This window comes from Rhamphochromis longiceps, linkage group LG19 (genome assembly GCF_057381845.1).
Source record: "Rhamphochromis longiceps isolate RC_006_pf linkage group LG19, R_longiceps_female_GT1.1, whole genome shotgun sequence".
Taxonomy (NCBI): Eukaryota; Metazoa; Chordata; class Actinopteri; order Cichliformes; family Cichlidae; genus Rhamphochromis; species Rhamphochromis longiceps.
Genome location: NC_140575.1, coordinates 29,923,254 through 29,940,155, shown reverse-complemented (window position 1 = coordinate 29,940,155; position 16,902 = coordinate 29,923,254). Strand labels below are relative to the sequence as shown.

At 42.4% G+C, this 16,902-nt stretch overlaps 1 protein-coding gene across 1 annotated transcript; it reads right to left on the bottom strand.

The window, feature by feature from the left end:
- Nucleotides 1-9,425: 9,425 nt before the first annotated feature.
- six1a (SIX homeobox 1a) lies at nt 9,426-11,854 on the bottom strand. The gene is made up of 2 exons (XM_085391574.1): nt 10,975-11,854; nt 9,426-10,137 (listed from the first exon to the last, which is right to left on the bottom strand). Exons 1-2 carry the CDS (start codon nt 11,532-11,534, stop codon nt 9,843-9,845), a joined length of 855 nt encoding a protein of 284 aa, XP_085247700.1. The 5' UTR covers nt 11,535-11,854; the 3' UTR covers nt 9,426-9,842.
- Nucleotides 11,855-16,902: the final 5,048 nt, after the last annotated feature.

Sequence of the window (16,902 nt, the reverse complement as noted above, 5' to 3'; positions counted from 1 at the left end):
AGGACACAGCTATGGATGATAATATTATTATAATATTTATCATTATTGTCATCCACGCTACAAGTTAAGGGATCCACCTCGCTTTACACTGTGTCAGTGGTGCATATATTTAAAACTACAGTAATTATTCTGCACAAAACACACAGTCAGAATACTCAGTTATTAACCAGAGCCAATAATGTGGCCACAGATGCTCCAAGACAGTAAGTACAGTAAATAACTAAAGTAACTTAAAAAATACAATAAAGAAAGAGTTACAAAATATAACAAAATAGCCCTAATAAACACAAATAGCTCTAATTATAACTATCCTACTTAAATATATGTAGTTCACACTGAGGTGGCCTGTAGCACTGATGAGAGTGTGGGGTATAAAGCCCAGTTTTCCTATTTGTAAAACAGTTCTTGTTGACATACAGTTGATAACAGGATTCAGCTATAATGACTCATTACACATCATGGGCTAATGTTTGGTCTTCTGACATTATGCAGCCGAGTAACAAAAAGAAGCGTAGGATCTGTTTTAATCCAAGTATAAGCCAGTAATCAGTAGCCCTCAACATTACATCTGTCCGTACTTAATATACTTAGACTGGGTGCTACATCTCTGGTGCATGGCTGTTTTTAACCTTCACTTCAACTTTCAAGGAAAGATGGATTTCAAATTGGTCAGTTGGTCAGAGAAGTTCAGTTTATGGCCACCAGATGGCGACAGCGACCAAATAATGACATCTCTATTTTACAGTTCTGTTCTGTGGCTCATGCTTCAACGTTTAAATACAAGTTCATGTGCGACTCACAAATGGCCTGTCAGATTAAACCAGATAATTAATATAAAACCTTTTACATTTCATGATATTTTTGTCTTGGCTATATTGATATATCGCTTTTATTTTTATAAGACAAAAATAAACAAACAAAATAACCCCCCGAATTTTAAATGCACTCACTTAAGAAAAACAAAAATCCTTATTCGAGCCTTCATAAAATCGCCAGCTTTTGTAACTGTATGTTTGCCTGGTTGAAACGAATTTAGTTACTTTCAGCTAAATAAAAAAAAAGAAAAGAAAAGAGAAAAAGACGAATAAATAAAAAAACTCAAAGCTGACTCACAATAGTTCAGTCAAAAAACAAAAAAAAGCATCAAGTCACCGTTAGTGGGTGTGTGTAATATGCAGACTGTTTGCAGTATTTCCCTGCGGCCACAAGATGGTGCATAAGAACCATAATGGAGAGGAAACCGCGCATGCGCATCAAAACTAGGCTTTGCAGACATCTGTTCTGTTCAACTGCAGTACACATTAAAGCATGTACAATAAAAGGCCTCAAAGAGAGAAAAAAGTTGCTTTTATTTCAAAGAAGAGAAAGTAAACAGTTCCACTCGTCAGCCCGAGATAACACAGACTATACACTATGTTTGCAGGGTAAGTGTTACCATGTTTTTACTTTAAATATTATCATGTTTAAAGCCTCTCGTGCCCCTTTTCTGACATAGAGAATAAACCATATCAAGGACACCAAAGATCTTTTTAATCTCCTCCTTTATGCAAACAAACAAACAAAGAGACAAAGTGTAGCTTCAGGTTTTGGCCTGAAGTGTAAATGAGTGTACAGCATTGCTGAGTGGAGGGTGTGAATGTACATGTGTAAGAAAGTGTTGAGGCACACAGAGTGAGGGCACCAGTTGGGATTTTAAAGGGTCTATATTTAAACTATCTGCTCTCCAGTTTCTGCAGCTGTCGCCAAGTTTAAGTTCAGCAACTTGGGCCTTTCTCAGCCGTGCTCTTGGGTCGTAGTTATAAACCTGCCAAACTCTGAGAGGCAGAGAGTGAAGCAGGGAGTCTCGCATCTCCTCAAAGCTCAAAGAAAGTGGAAGGTTGTTCTTTGTGTGGGGCTAATTTTAGACTGGTGAAAATGTAGTGAAAAGTTCTCCTACAGCCAAATGCTGTAGGAGAACTTTGCTTCCTGGATTCTTGTGTTGCTGTGAACGTGTGCATCATCCACCTCTGATTGACGCCGCGCTAAAATATCTGCCCAATTACCAGCTCGTCTTTAACTTTTACACTTCCACTTTACTAACACTGCTTAACAGAGCACCAATAAGTTAGTGCTTCTTTAAGCATCACTTCTTTAAAATCATTTGGCATTCTGCTGTTGTAAAACCCTCTTATTTATAAAGGAATTAACTCATATGGAATATAGTCAAAGCAGCTCATATTTTTAGGACATTTTATCCAGTTTTCATAAGAGGCTTCTCGAAGCTTATCGCACAAAAATCTAGCTGAAATCATCAACAACTGATGCAGCTTTTGAAGCTTCGGGAAAAGTTTAGTTGTTTTACTAAATGATGTGTAGCTGCTGCTTCTACAGCAGGCATCAGAGGGATGATGAGAGGGATTTTTTAAGGGTGAAATGTTTCTAGCAAACGGGGCCTTAAATTAGACACTTCACTGATTCTGTTGGATGTGCGATGACAACTGTTCTGTGCATAATTTAGCTGCCGCATAAACCAAACATGCTCCCCACATGTGACAAAGATCCTACTAATCTAGCACTTCAGCCTGTACTTTGGAGGTAGTAAAACAATCTCTCATTTATGCAGACAGAAGAGATACATAGACAGACTGTGTGTGTGTGTGTGGGTGTGTGCATGTGTGTGTGTCTGCTGAAGTAGTGCCTACTGTCCAGTGGCAGCTCTGAGCCTAATAACAGAGCTTAGCTGGCATACCAAAGCCAGTGGCACACTGGTGTAGCGGTAACTCAAAGAGAGCCCGGTAATTACCACCGGCCGCTGACACCATGCTGCAAATGCACCAGTCAGCAGTGAGAAGACCAGTGGGGCATTTCGCCTCCCCCTGCTGCCAGAGTGTCCCGGTGATCAGCCCTGGCACATCAGTGGCGAGCAGAATGAAACAGCCTGTTTTCCACCTCTGACTACACGAATATCCGAATTTGTTTTTCCCCACTTTGTTGTTGAACATCAAACATCTTCAGTTTTCCCTTTGCCCCTCGTGTAGACTCACTCTTTTGGACTATAAGCACCAAAAGGGGAGTCATAAAGACTTTCTCTCAGGAGAGGCCCACTAGAAAACATACTGCAGGGCCGGAATGGGAAGTTTATTTTGCTTGGTGCTTGCATATCTGTGGGATGTGGGACTCTGTGCGCAGTGGGCTGCAGGAGCACACCACTTTCTGCACGGAGGAGTTCATCACGTCAGCTCCCTCTCCTCAAATCCTCCTCTTCATCTTCTTCTTGTAGTAATTTGAATTCATTACCCCTACATCCTCCTGATTTTTAATTTCTTGCTAATCTAAATATTCCATTGTCTGTTTTTCTGTCTTTATCCATCCATGTTTCCCTAAGACACCCTCCCTCTTCCTCTGTCATCTGCAGGCTAAAATAGTCCCAGCAGCTTTTCTCTGGGCCTTTTGTCCCTGCTCAGGGAGACGTTTGGCACACAGAGGATCGTGTTACAACTTTCATTTCCTGAATGTTTTTTTTCTTTTTCTTTTTTCCTTCTTCTTCTTTTTTTCTCCTTCTGTGTGGAACCAAGAAGGGTATTTCATCCCACTTTCCAGTATGAAGATGAAGAGCGAGGGGGAGCAAGATGGCAGCTCAGATTCAGGCTGCTGTCACTCCAGCTTCAGCAAACAAATAAAGTACAAACTGCATATAGCTGCAGGGTCCTGGTGGAGGGTAGCTGCAGTGTGGTTTGGGCACAGTGGGTGTGTGGATCATGTGTGTGGAGTTGCGGCGACTGGTTACTTGAGCTATTTGTGAGCCCCAGGATAGGTGAGGCGATGCCTCTTGGGAGCGTGAGGTAGATTTCATTATCCCATATCCCATACCACTTCCTCTTGTTGTGTCTGCCACCCGTGCCCCTCCCTAAAAACCTCTTGAACCCGAAGCAGAGATGTGTCTTTGAGACCTGTGGACCAGTCTTGGCTGGGCATAAAAGCAGAAGAACACACAGCAGAGTGATAACAGTCACTAGCAGGATTATTATTGCGAAATAAATCCTATGAAAAAACAGTGATCCCAGTCATTATGCCTCTAGTTATGTCTGGCACCTTCAGAGATGCCATGAAGGCTGATTTATGTTTTGAACCACAGAGACAGATGCTAGTGTCTCTTGATGCCCGAGGGTGTAACATTAACTGAGGTGCTTTTAGGTATATTTGTAACATGTGGTTGTTTGAGTCAGTAAATGTACTTTTTGGTTTGGTTAACAAATCATCAAATAGACAAGAAAGAGCAATGTGTTAGTCTGTCTTCTACTGCTATTCAGCTTTTTCACAATCTTTGTTGCTTTGGCAACAATACTTGCCAACTGTTGGTCGCTTTAATGGCACGGAGAAAGAATTGTCAAGCGATCTCCAGCATCTCTTCCACCTGACGTCTTCCAAATTTGTGTTTTAAAGGTTCAGGAAACGTTTCATTCATATGGTCATTTGGAGAAATAATGTTTCAGCTTAGTATCTGTGATATTTTTCTCAAGATTCCAAATCTCCCCACAGATCCCCCCATATTTGACCTTTTTTCTGGTGCCACTGAAACAGTTTTCATTGCTTTTAGCTCTACACATATACTGATCGCTTATCCAGTGTGTGGCTACATACATAAAGTTACATGGCATAGAGTTTTTAATACTTAACTAACTTGTTTAATACCAGTTAAACAATTATGACTTTATTCTGTTATGGTGTAAAATACTTTAAAAAATACTTTCTGTTAGAACATTATGCTTAATTTTTATACTTACCAGGTCTAGTTAATCCTTAAGCTAGGAGAAACTAAAAATGAATCCCAAAGAAGAGCTCAGGTAGCGGGTGGTTAATTTCCCCATGTCTCTCCTCGCATGCCTTTGTAGGGAATCACTCAGATGAATAAACTGCTGGATTTAGACCCACAGACCAAATTTAATAACTTAATGTTTTGTCACAGGATTTGTTTACAAACTTAGACATGTAGATAAGAAACGTTCTTAAGTCAATTTCACAGACATGCTGGAGTCTCAAAATACACAAAAATTGTGCCAGCCTCCTTTAGACATCCAAGTTCATTTTTTTTATTTTGAAATTTTTTCTGTTTGAATAAAGCGGTTGTGGTCAAGACTTATACTGCTGCTACTGCTTAGAAACTTCTGCTGTAAAAATGAAGACATGTGTAAATTAACATTTTCATTCGTCTATACATAAAGAAGCCATGGAAGCATCAGTGAACTGATCTTACTAACAAGTGAGCGTCACTGTGGTTTTGTATTATAGTGTGTTTTGACTCATCCTCCACACGCAAAAAGTTCATGTATGGCCTTTTGTGCCTGTTTGAATAGCGCTGGCTGGTGATTAACAGCATGCAGCTCTTTAGGAAAATGATTTTTCAGGTTTAAAAGGTTTAAAACAGAGAAGAGGGCAGATTTATGTAAATTATTGGATAAGGTGGTTTTAATGGACACAGTGTATAAAAAGACAGCAACCTTTACATTTGTAGATTTCAACTGAACTTTCACCATCCAGCAAGAAAGCAATCACACGTTACTTAAGAAGGATATTTGTTTACAACTTCCCCCTACTGAAACATGCTCTTCCCTCATTTTTATTCTTTCTCTTTCCTTCACAAAACATCCATACCTTCCATCAGCCCTTTTTAAGCTCTGAAAATTACATTAACAAAGCCAGTAAGTGCTCACAGGAGTGGACCAAAAACACTCCAGACTGAAGTCACTTTTCTGATCAAAAGTATGAGGCTAATGCGACTATCACCTTTCTCCCCGAGCTCCAAAAATACAGATATCTGATTCTGAGCAACCAGAGCTGGGTTTTGTCTCAGGAAGGGGAGAAGTTATACGAGCCTCTGCCTTCTGGTCAAATTATAAAAAAATTCAAATCCTTTTTTCATAAATGCATGTCTTGTCTTGTCTTCTCCTTTTTTCTCTCTCCCTTTAACACATTAGAGAATTTCCCCCCTCTGTTCATCGGGTAATGTATATGATGCTGTCCTTCATTTGACACACAACATGCTATTTAACACCCTAATAGTACAGGATCGTCTGCAGATCCTCCTCCTCGCGTCTGAGTCCTGGGTCATGCATCACTCACACGACTGGGAAGAAAGAGATAAATATTTCTTTCAGCTCTGTCACATAGAAGCTTCCTGAGCAGCTTCCTACTCTTGTGTGTGGAAGCTGTCTTTGGCTCGCAGCCCCCTACATCAAGATAATTAACATTTTTTTCTGGCAGGGTAGTGTTCTGGAAATATAGCAGACCCCTTGCTGTCTGCATACAGCATGAGTTTTGCTTTAGTCAGTTTTATTTTCTCAGAAAAACACACACACACACACACACACACACACACACACACACACACACACACACACACACACACACACACACACACACACACACACACACAGCCTGTATCTGCCTCTGGCTTCGGCCGGGCAGGAACATTGTCAGATCCATGCATCATTGGTAAGAAAATCTCCCTACCTCCCCCCACCTTCCACACCACCACCTCCGCCCCTCTGAGGCAGACCTGAAAAGATCCTTTTGTCCCTCATCACCCGCCTAACCCCACCACCCCTCTCTCCCTCCTCTGACACACACCCCCCATACAGCCTATGTGGTTATAGATACCTGGGATGGTCTCACACCCGGCTCTCTCCCGTACCTGCAGGCACCAGACCGTGCAGAGGCGGCTCGGCTTCGGATTTTCTCCTTATACAAGGAGCTCGCTGACTCGGATGCCAGAGAAAACATTAACCCAGCTGAGGCGGGCTCATGTGGGCCACTCTCCGTGTTTATTTGCACACGTCAGGGCCCTTCCTGCTGTTGATTTAGAGCCACTGCCACTTATGCCTATGACAAATGAAATACCCCTTTGATGACTCGGACTCTGTTTGCCATCAGCAGCTGTTGTTACTGGCACTGGGCTGCTCGAGGCTGACGTTACCTCCAGCTTTTGTCATCCAGTCTATAGGCCGGAGCACGCCCTCCACTTGCACTTGTTACACCGGCCGATGAGAGCAAACACCGGGCTGATACAGCACGCTGATTTATGATCGCAGACTTTGTCCGTCCTGATTCGGAAGCGAGGGATTCGAGCGTGATTAAAAGCGCTGTCAGAGTTTCCGTGCCGCATCGATTTTAGTCTCTTGCACATCCTGAAGGTGACTCTGATAGCCTCTCTCTGTCATGTGGCACAGAGCCTGTGTAATCCTTGCTGTGTCTCTGCCGGACATGTTGTCATTAGATTAACAGGTATGAGGAGTCTCTTTGCTGGCTTTGTGATCACCTGTTTGTTAATTTGTGAATATTTAGCCACTCTGTGTGCCAAGAGTGAAGGTCACGTGCTGCGGGCAGAAATATACATGATGCGGAGGACCTCTGCTCTCTGCTGACCTCTGCTGCATGGTAAACACAGGCAATCCTGTGAGAGACTTGGTTGTGTACTGTAATAATAAATGCAGATTTTACGTTATTACTACAGTTGAAACTACTGCCAGAACTTGTTTTCAATAAATCTAATCGTCTCTTTGCTACAGAAGGCTGCAATGCCAAAATAAAAGTCTTTCTTAATCAGATTTTACAAATTAAAACTCTGCATTGTAAAAGCTTCTTATATATTTACATAAGGAATCGTTTTCTCTGCATTAAGAAAACAAATCACTACTTTCATTCTCACTGTTCTTGTGAACTACATTTAATGTTTTTTGTCTTTTAACACAAATTTCTGTATAAAGACTTAATATTTTCCCGCTCATTCATAAATATTTAATGTTACAGAGAAAAGCATCAAGCCCAGTTTTTCCCTGCATTATGTCTCCATCACTCTACATTTTAATGACCGAACAGCTCAGGATTAGAAAAAAGAAATTAAATACTCATACAGCATCATGGATCACACAACCAGTGTATATGTTAGTTAATATTAAAAGAATTTCAGGCAGCCAGCAACATTAAAGTACAACTCCACACATTTACCCATTAGTAGTTGAACTCTTGGTACTTTTGTGAGTACTGTTAGATTCTTACACCGCTGCCAACAGATTACTTTCTCCACCACTGACTTTCATATCACATAATTAGTTCAAAATGCAAAAAGAATAATGACAAAAAATCTCCCCCCTAACAACCAGCCTTGCTGCGGGTCTGTAAAGGCCCAGCGGGATAAATCTCTCACACACAGCCACGGCGAGCTGTGATGTCTTAGCAGAAATGAAATGCTGAGAGGAGTCGTACCAGTGAGGCCTCTGGGATGGAGAATACCTCAAGGTTTCCTTCACTGAGAGTGGGAGCTGCAGCCCTGCAGCTCTGCAATCTTCGCAATCAGGCAGTAATGCAAGCGGCGACTGTTTCAGATTATGCTCAGGAAATCCTCGGTGCTCTCTGCTCAAAACAATTTACCCTGACATGAGCCCAGAGAGAGCACAGAGGGGGTGGGGGGCAAGAGAGCTGTCCTCACCAGATTCCTGCTCTCAGACCACCTTATTATTATTATTATTATTATTATTATTATTATTATTATTATTATTATTATTATTATTATTATTATTATTATTATCATTATCATTATTATTATTATTATTACTTCTGTTGACCTCTGTGAGAGTAGGTGTGTCTGTTAATGCTCTGATTGTTTTCAGTGGTTACAGCTGTTTGCTTAATGCTAAAGTCCATGTATTTGGTTTTGTTTTCTTTTGGATGCCATAAGTCACTATAAACTTTAAGCTATTTTTTTTCGCATATGGGATGTTTGCTCATATTTTTTCTGAAAAAAAAAAAAGAGGCTGGTAAAGGTTGAACGGTGGCACTTTCTCATGGCCCGGAACCGACAGAGCAAACTCTCAGAGAGAGCAAAGAAAACACGGCAACAAAAAGCCAATGATCCGCAGCAACTGGGCTAAAAAAAATAAATAAATAAAAAAAATTACGCAAAAAAAAAGGAAGAAAAAAACCCTTCCTCCTGTAGCCAAAACATGTATGATGGAGCAGAAGCGATTTTCAAAAGAGTCAAAGCTGGTTCCTGCGTATACACAAGCCTCATGACAGACAGCTGCTGATGTTGACTCATATTAGTGTTGAATTAAATTTCCCGTCATGACTCTCGGTTTATTGTTGAAAAGCTGAGAACCAGTAGAACAGGATTTCGTCCGTGCTGGAAGGAAAAAAAGGCGACTTATAATAATTTCCGATTCAAATCCCACCCGTGCAGATTTGGAGATTTGTTTAGTTGTTGTGCAGTTGTCAGAGGACGGGCTCATTCAAGTCCCCCCAAAAAGAAAAAAAGAAAGATAATAGAAATCTGTCCTATTAATGGCGTGCTTCCTTTGGTTTGCTTGGATTTATAAAAGGCAGTACCAGCCCCCCCCCCCCCCCCCTTTTTTTTTGCCCCTCGCTAAATACACAAATAACACAGAGACAAATTAATTAGTTTTGTTTTATTGGAAACTAATTACCATGACTCTAATGAAAACGTTACCTCTTAGTTTCCATAGCAGGAGGTCGCTATATTTTTTTTTGTTTGTTATCTTTAACAAAATATCATAAATTAAGCAAACGGGCAGTCCAGTTAAGTGTTTCGTTAAGAGTTTCAGAAAGGTCCTGTTTGTGTGTTTCCATGTGCAGGAGATCAGAAAAGCTCCTGTCGTGGAGGGGGTATATGGGTTAAGCGCCTTAAGGAATTTAGTTCTAACCAAATTTAACGACAGACAAGTCAGTCTATATTATAAGATAGGCTACTATAGTGTTATTTCATACATGTATTTAATCTGATACACTTATCAGTCTTTTTCTTTTTTTTCCTGTTTTCTTTTGTCGAATCTGATCGTCTGACAGCCTCTTTAAGAGCCCAAATCCACAAGACTGGAGGTTAGAGGTCCCAACAAAGAGTCCTGCAGTTGGTGTGGGTGTCCGTGCATGCCGTGCACCGGCTGTGGGGCCCCCAGTCCGGACATGGGGTAAGCGGAGGCCCCGGGGTGGCTCATGTTGCCCTGAAGCAAAAGCGCTGAGTTCTGGTCGGGGCTCTGAGGTGGAGAAAACTCGTCCTCCGAGCTGGACATGAGAGACTTTCCTCCGTCTAGAGGGGACAGCTGGTTCTGTTTGTTGCCGCCTGCGTTGTTATTTTCGCTGTTCTCCCTGGAAATGACAACAACGGGGAAATTTAGAGAAAAATGCTCTCAGTTTAGTAGATGACATTATATCAGCGAGGCGGGCCTTGAGGAAACGTCTTTATTAGTTTGTAAACGTGGATGGATATTGCGCACAAACCGCAGCGTTTTTGCTAACAACGAAATTTGTCCTTTGTGAGAGAGAAATGATTAAAAAACATTATTATTGTTCGCCTTCTTATTCTTTTCCTGATTTTTAATTTCACCGCATATTATCTACATTTGCTGATCTGTTTAAAGTAAAAGTCGTGTGTTAGACGCATTTATATCCCCATGTAACCTAATTTAACCTCACAGCCTAACATATTTCAAATTTCCATGGTCTCAAAAAAGTTTCATATTATTTTATTATGATTTTTTTTTGTAAAGAAATTTTAAAAAAGAAGTCACGTTGATGGATTTCAAATTGTTTTGGATTACAATTCGAGTCGAGACAAGTCAGGCGTTTTTGAAGTGAGTTCAGCGTTTGACAACATCTCGCTGCTGTTTAACACCTTCACTGTTATCAGGACAGATCTGATGTGGAAACGTGAACACGTCCTAAAATACTCAGTGCGTGGACGATTTGAATGAGGTGTTTCGCATGAGAAGGATTTATATTTTTCTCTTTACTTCAGGATTACTTCAGGGCCACGCTGTCAGAGCGCTGTCACTGATTCATTTATATTCTCGCTGCTTGAAGCCACTTACAAAAAGCATTTTTACCAAAGAATTATTTGCTCTTGAAACATGTTTTTAAAAAAAAACACTAAACGCTTTCTGCCATGGAGTGAGACAGCAGCGAGGCTGTGACAGTTTCACGTACCTCTCCTTCGCCTCTGCGGCTCTGTCTCTCTGCCGTCTGTTTTTGAACCAGTTGCTGACCTGCGTGGTGGTCAGTCCTGTGGCCTCGGCCAGCTCCCTCTTTTCCCGCGGGGACGGGTATGGGTTGTGCGTGTACCACTCTCTCAGCACCCCCCTGGATTTCTCCTTAAAGCAGTAGCTTGTCTCCTCACCGTCCCATATCGTGCGGGGCAGCGGGAATTTCCTCCGTACCCGGTACTTCCCTACAGCTCCGAGCGGCCGGCCCCGCAGTTTCTCCGCCTCCACGTAGTGCGCCTTGAGCCAGAGCTGCTGCAGCTTCGGATGGTTGTGCGGAGAAAACTGGTGGCTCTCCAGGATCTTATAAAGCTCTCTGAAGTTCCCCCGATGGAAGGCCACCACCGCCTTGGCTTTGAGGACGCTCTCGTTCTTGTGGAGGTGATCACAAGCGGGCAGCGACCACAGGAAGCGGCCGAGCCTCTCCAGGTTTCCACCCTGCTGCAGCACCTCGCAAACGCACGCCACTTGCTCCTGTGTAAACCCGAAGGACGGTAATATAGACATGATGTCCGGGGCTCAGTCCTCTGCGCTGTTATCCAAAAAGAAGCGGTAGCTGTCGTTGACTTTGTTTATATTCGTTTAATTGTGAGTCCTCGCGGTGCAATCCAGCGCAATCCGACCGCGCTGCACGGGCCTAGAAGCTATCCACTCCACTCCAGCCCCTGATGCGCGCAGCAGATTGGGATGTTGATTGTTGGGACAATTTGTTCCTGTTGGAGATATGTCAGGCTTAAAGGGAGCCTCTGCGTTTCGGTGATTGGCTCTCCCTCTGCCCTGCACCCTGTACAGCAGAGCAGGACTGAGTTTGCAGCTCCGTTTCCTCCCCAGAGGCAGTGCGTCAGGGGCTGAAATAGGAGCGCTCCCACCTCCCGCCCCCACAGTCCCTCTCCCGCTTCATCCGAGGGAGCAGAGCAGCACCTAAACACTAATCAATTATTACAGACCTCTTAAAAGTCGCATTAACGTGTTCTGAATGGAGGCTACATCTTCTTTAAACGGTGACTATGGACGGCAGACCTTCCCGCGTGGGACAAAAAAACCAAACCACAGAATGCTCTCCCTCCACACGTTATCAGTAATCATAGTCAGTGGAGGGTGAACCCACAAAAACACAGAGCTTTTGGTTTTTGAAGACAGGTTTATGCTCGATTAAAACAGAGATTGTAGTCTGCTTTTATAAACAAATAGTTTTAGGTAGAAACCCAGAAGATTTTTTTTTATTTTTTGCTGAAATTTATGTTGTTTTAACCAATCCCAAGTCTTTGTTTTTCTTTTGCTTTCTGTTTTTTTTCTTCGATTTACCATCACTGTGTGTTGTGGACACCATAATTACATGCAGGCTGCACATTTTTGCTTCACCCTCACCTTTGATATCCTATTAATTAACAAAAGCCGTTTATTTTATGAGGTGATATAATTTAATAAGTTCCTCAGATAGCTGGGTCCATTATGCGCCATTACGAACTTCTTTTATACGAGGAACCAACACTACCTGCCAAACGTGTTACGGCCCATAGACCACCAGTAGGAAAACAGCCACTTAAGCGTGTGTGTGTGTGTGTGTGCGTGTGTGTGAGAGTAAGAGGGAAAGAGAGAGAGGTTGTTAAAATATCATAGTGGACCTTTGCAATTTGCCAAACATCCTCACGAATAATAATAACACATAAACACTTAATACACACTTTATAAAACTGAAATAAAATAAAATCCATCCTGCTGGTGACAAACATTTTGCTGATCCACGTGAGTCTTAATATTAATATTATAGCCCATCCGGACAAATAAAAGATGCCACTCTTTTGCTTCATTCTCCTTTTTATCACTGGGTTTCTGGAGAGACCCCATTCAGTCTGCAGCCTATACATTTATATTTCAAGGATTAGACGGGCACCGCACTGGCTCCAGTGTTTTCTGCGGGGTGAAACTCTAAACCAATCCATTAGTAAATGAGTTCACTGCGACACTGGTCCTCGGTGGTGCAGTTGTTGGTTTGAACCATATAGATCACATTTCTTTATCTACACCAGAGTCTGAAACTTAAACCCCCCTTTCAATATGTTATATGGGGCGGGATTGAATTATAATATATACAAAATTTAACCAAAAACAATTTCACAGAAAACGTTTTTGTTTTTGAAGACCTTAGATCTCGCTAAGGCATATTTTTGTGATAAAGATTTAATGCTTTGAACTCGTTTTAGTGCTGTCAAACTCAGTAAAATGCACTTCTAAAGACTCTGGAGCAAGGCTGTAAATCACGCTGTAAGATTTTACGGGCAAACGTGTGAAAAACAAAACGTCTCAATATTCGGGAATATGGGCGAATGTCCAGGCTATTAAATAATAAAAACAGAAAATGAATTCAAAACTGCGGGTGAAACATCCACGTGATCGCTTCAGTGCTATGCTGCTATTTGAACTCGCTGAAAGGACAGGCCCTTGAAATGCAGCATCTCATTTTCGAGGTCATAAAGACGAGAATTTAATTTGTGTAGTATATTAAATGGAAACAATGCAGAAAAACAAATAATTTATGAAATTTGAAACGAATTGTTTAGCGTGTGTTCATTAATTTGAAGCACTTTCCTCTTGGATGGACCGCTGTCTCACCAAGCTCAAATTATAGCTACTGGAAAAAAAAAAAAGTATATATTATTGTTTAAAAAAACAGAAAACATTCAAATGTCCACTTTTCTCACACATGCGCAGTTAAAAGCCCAAAACCTCAATTTGATTCAAATGTAACAAATGCTGTGGGATTTATAATGTGGAACAAGAGTAAAAGCGGATACCCTATGCAAAAAACAAACAAAAAAACCCTCTGAGGTAGGTGGACACGGGACTAGGCTGGGGTGTAAGCAGCACTCGGGCTGTGTAAAACCCTCAGTGCTTCAGTAAATGAGCTGTCTGATGAGCGGCTCTCGGGTTTCTCTAATATTTCTACCACATTGCGCCGCGCCTCCTCCTTTAACCCGAGCAGCCCGGGGGGCGAGATTATTTCAAGATGTGGACTCTCCCCCTCTGCCACGGCCAGTGCTGGTCTGCTCATACCCCGACAAGGAGTTAATGCAGTACTCGGATAGGCTATCAGTCGTTAGGCCTATTCGTTCCAGGGAGCAGGGATTCCTCATTCTGTACTTTTTTTTCTTTTTGTCCCCACGCTGTCTCATTCGTCCTTTATTAACTTATAAACCCCGACTCCCTTCCTGTGTGCTGCTGAAATCCAGCACCGATTTCACAGAAAAAAATTAAATAAACTTTTTTTCCCCTCTCCCCCCTTCTCTCATTAATCTGGGGTTTATGCGTAAAGGAGGCCATTGATCTGAGCTCTCTGAATTATGCTCTTCCAACTCCTTATTTGGACTAATTAGCCTTTTGACAGCAGCATACACCAGAGCATTTTGTGTAATATTGATTTTAAAAAAATAGGTGAAATGTCGCACTTTTACTCAATTTCAGTGCGCGACAACTCAAAACAGTGAAAACACTTCATAAAAATGTCATCGTCAAAAAGACAAAAGAGAGGGGTGGTGGGGGGTAAGTTTCCTATTGTAGGGTTAATTTTTTCCCCTCAAATATAGAGGAAAATTGAAACGAGCACTGGCTCACTTAACAGATGGTTTTCAGTCTGTCTAAATCCAAAGTGCTATTTCAGCTGTATGGACTGGAACAAAGCCGATGCTGTTTAAATTGAGTGAAAAATGTCAGATTTAGTCTCCATGGTGTTTGAGCATTGTGGGGTTTTTTCCCCTTAAAGGAAAATGTCACTCCAACAACATGTATTTAACATGAATCATTTATTTATTTAAAGGGAAAAAAATCCCAAATCAACAACGCATAGGTGGATTCCGGTTATGAGTGACGCCTGGTATTTCTTAGTTTCATATGGCAGCTCACATATGACTGACTCCACATTGGGCAACAGATTAATAAATATAAGTAAATATAAGTAAACCCTTTCGTTGCCTCGGAGATTTGCCCATTCAAGATGCTCTAAATGTCTCTTCGATTAGGAGTAAAAGAGGTTTATCCGGTTATGTGGATGGCAGTTTAAAAAAAAGGCAGCTCCTTCTCTCAAAACAAAACACAACTGTTGACATGAGTGAGTTAAATGAAATTGGAGCTGCAATTATCAGCTTAACAGAGTTTCCTGTCATGTTGGAAAATTAGACCTGGTACAAGTGTACTGGGGTTAGACCCCCTCCACCACTGCCACCATCACCACTCACCCACCCGCCCCTCCTCATCAAAATCATTACGCATTTCCTCAGAGGACCACCTCCACAAATATGCAATTACGGCCTTGGCTTTTACTGCGCTCTGCTCGGTAAACACGCTCCGGGCATGTGGAGGAGCACATGCCCATGTTTTAGAGAAACTCTTTTCTTGGATGGATAAACAAACGAGGTCGGCAGACCAATCCATAAACAAACAAACAAAACAAAAAATTTAAAAAGGGAACAATTTCAACGTGATGTGCCGGGGAGCCATGTGTGCCTTCTGGCAGGGAGGGGGCGCCATGACAATACTTCGCATCCGAGTCCAAATGTAAAACCCTGAGAGGATGGAGGATGAGCTGGTATTTGGGTATTAGGAGTCGCGCAGTTGTGTGGCAGGTGTGCGGGTGCGCCTTATGGTCTGCATTGGTCACTTCAGTCCTCATGTGCGCAGCTCCTGTTACAAAGTGGTGTTTTTTTCTCTTTGGGAAATACCTTTGACCACTGTGGTGTGCACTTGATGCTGCCTCCCAGCTGCTGCCCCTGAGTGTGTGTGCGTGTGTGTGTGTGTGTGTGCGTGTGTGTGTGTGTGTTTGTGAGAGAGAGAGAGAATGTGAGTGCATCACACAAACACTCAGACTCACACATGCACACTTAAAGCTGTCCTCATGAGTTATGTTTTCTGTCCTTGTGCTCCAGAACAAAGCAGTGAATCATGCTGTTTGCATCCCCCCACCCCATCTCTTGCCACACTGGGTGATGCAGCAGACATGTGTGCATACCTCACACTCTGCCAAACAACAACTTAGGAGGTAAAAGAAAACTCTACAAGGTCATTATTTCCCCTCCATAGTTCAAACACTGCCACATACTTTCCACAGCCCGGCTGGAGCCAGCAGACTGTTTGTGCCAGGACCGGGGCTCGGCCTGTATGGTGGGTCTGTACAGGGCAGGCTGGTACCCGCTGACCCCTGCCCTCTCATTAGTGGGACGTGGAGCAGCGGAGTACCGTGCTCCCCAGGTCATGTTACATATGGCTTGCAGTCTGCTGCGCCGCATTAAATGTCAGCTTTGAAACCATCTGAAAGATCAGAGGTCAGTGTTTTTAATAAGGCCAGAGTTCTGGGGGAGTTCCCTCCTTTTTAACTGCTCGCCTGAGTATGTTTCACGTTGCGTGTTTGAAATTGTGGACAAAATGATCCACTGCACTGTTTGGTTTGGCGTTGGGGATGTCCTGGGGTTTTTTTTCTTTGTTTTTGCCCATAAAAAAGCATTTTATTTATGAAATCTTTAAACATTCTGCTGTAGAAATCCAAACACGCCGTCTTTGTGGCAGCGCTTATTTTCCTTTTCTGCTGAATTCATAGGCACAATACACAAAGGTGGAATTTGGAGTTTTCTGTTCCCCCTCTCCACCCTCCTCTCCCCTCCCCGTGAGATCCACAGACTATGGGATCCTGCTGCAAATGGGATATTGTTCTGGGCTCCAACAAAGCTGTTTTCACCCTCTTCAATATTACAGGAGGAGCTACCTGATACCTAACAATCAGCTAATCCACTGCCCATGGCAACGAGGTCACCTGTGCACAGGTAACTTTATCCAGGTTGCCTGCTTCTCTCTCCCTTTCCCGATAGTCCCTGCCATTTTTCTTCTC

Coding starts and splice junctions, on each gene's coding strand:
- six1a (XM_085391574.1), bottom strand. CDS start 11,534: ATGTCTATATTACCGTCCTTCGGGTTTACACAGGAGCAAGTGGCGTGC. Junction 10,138..10,974: donor GCCGCAGAGGCGAAGGAGAG/GTACGTGAAACT, acceptor TGTCATTTCCAG/GGAGAACAGCGAAAATAACA.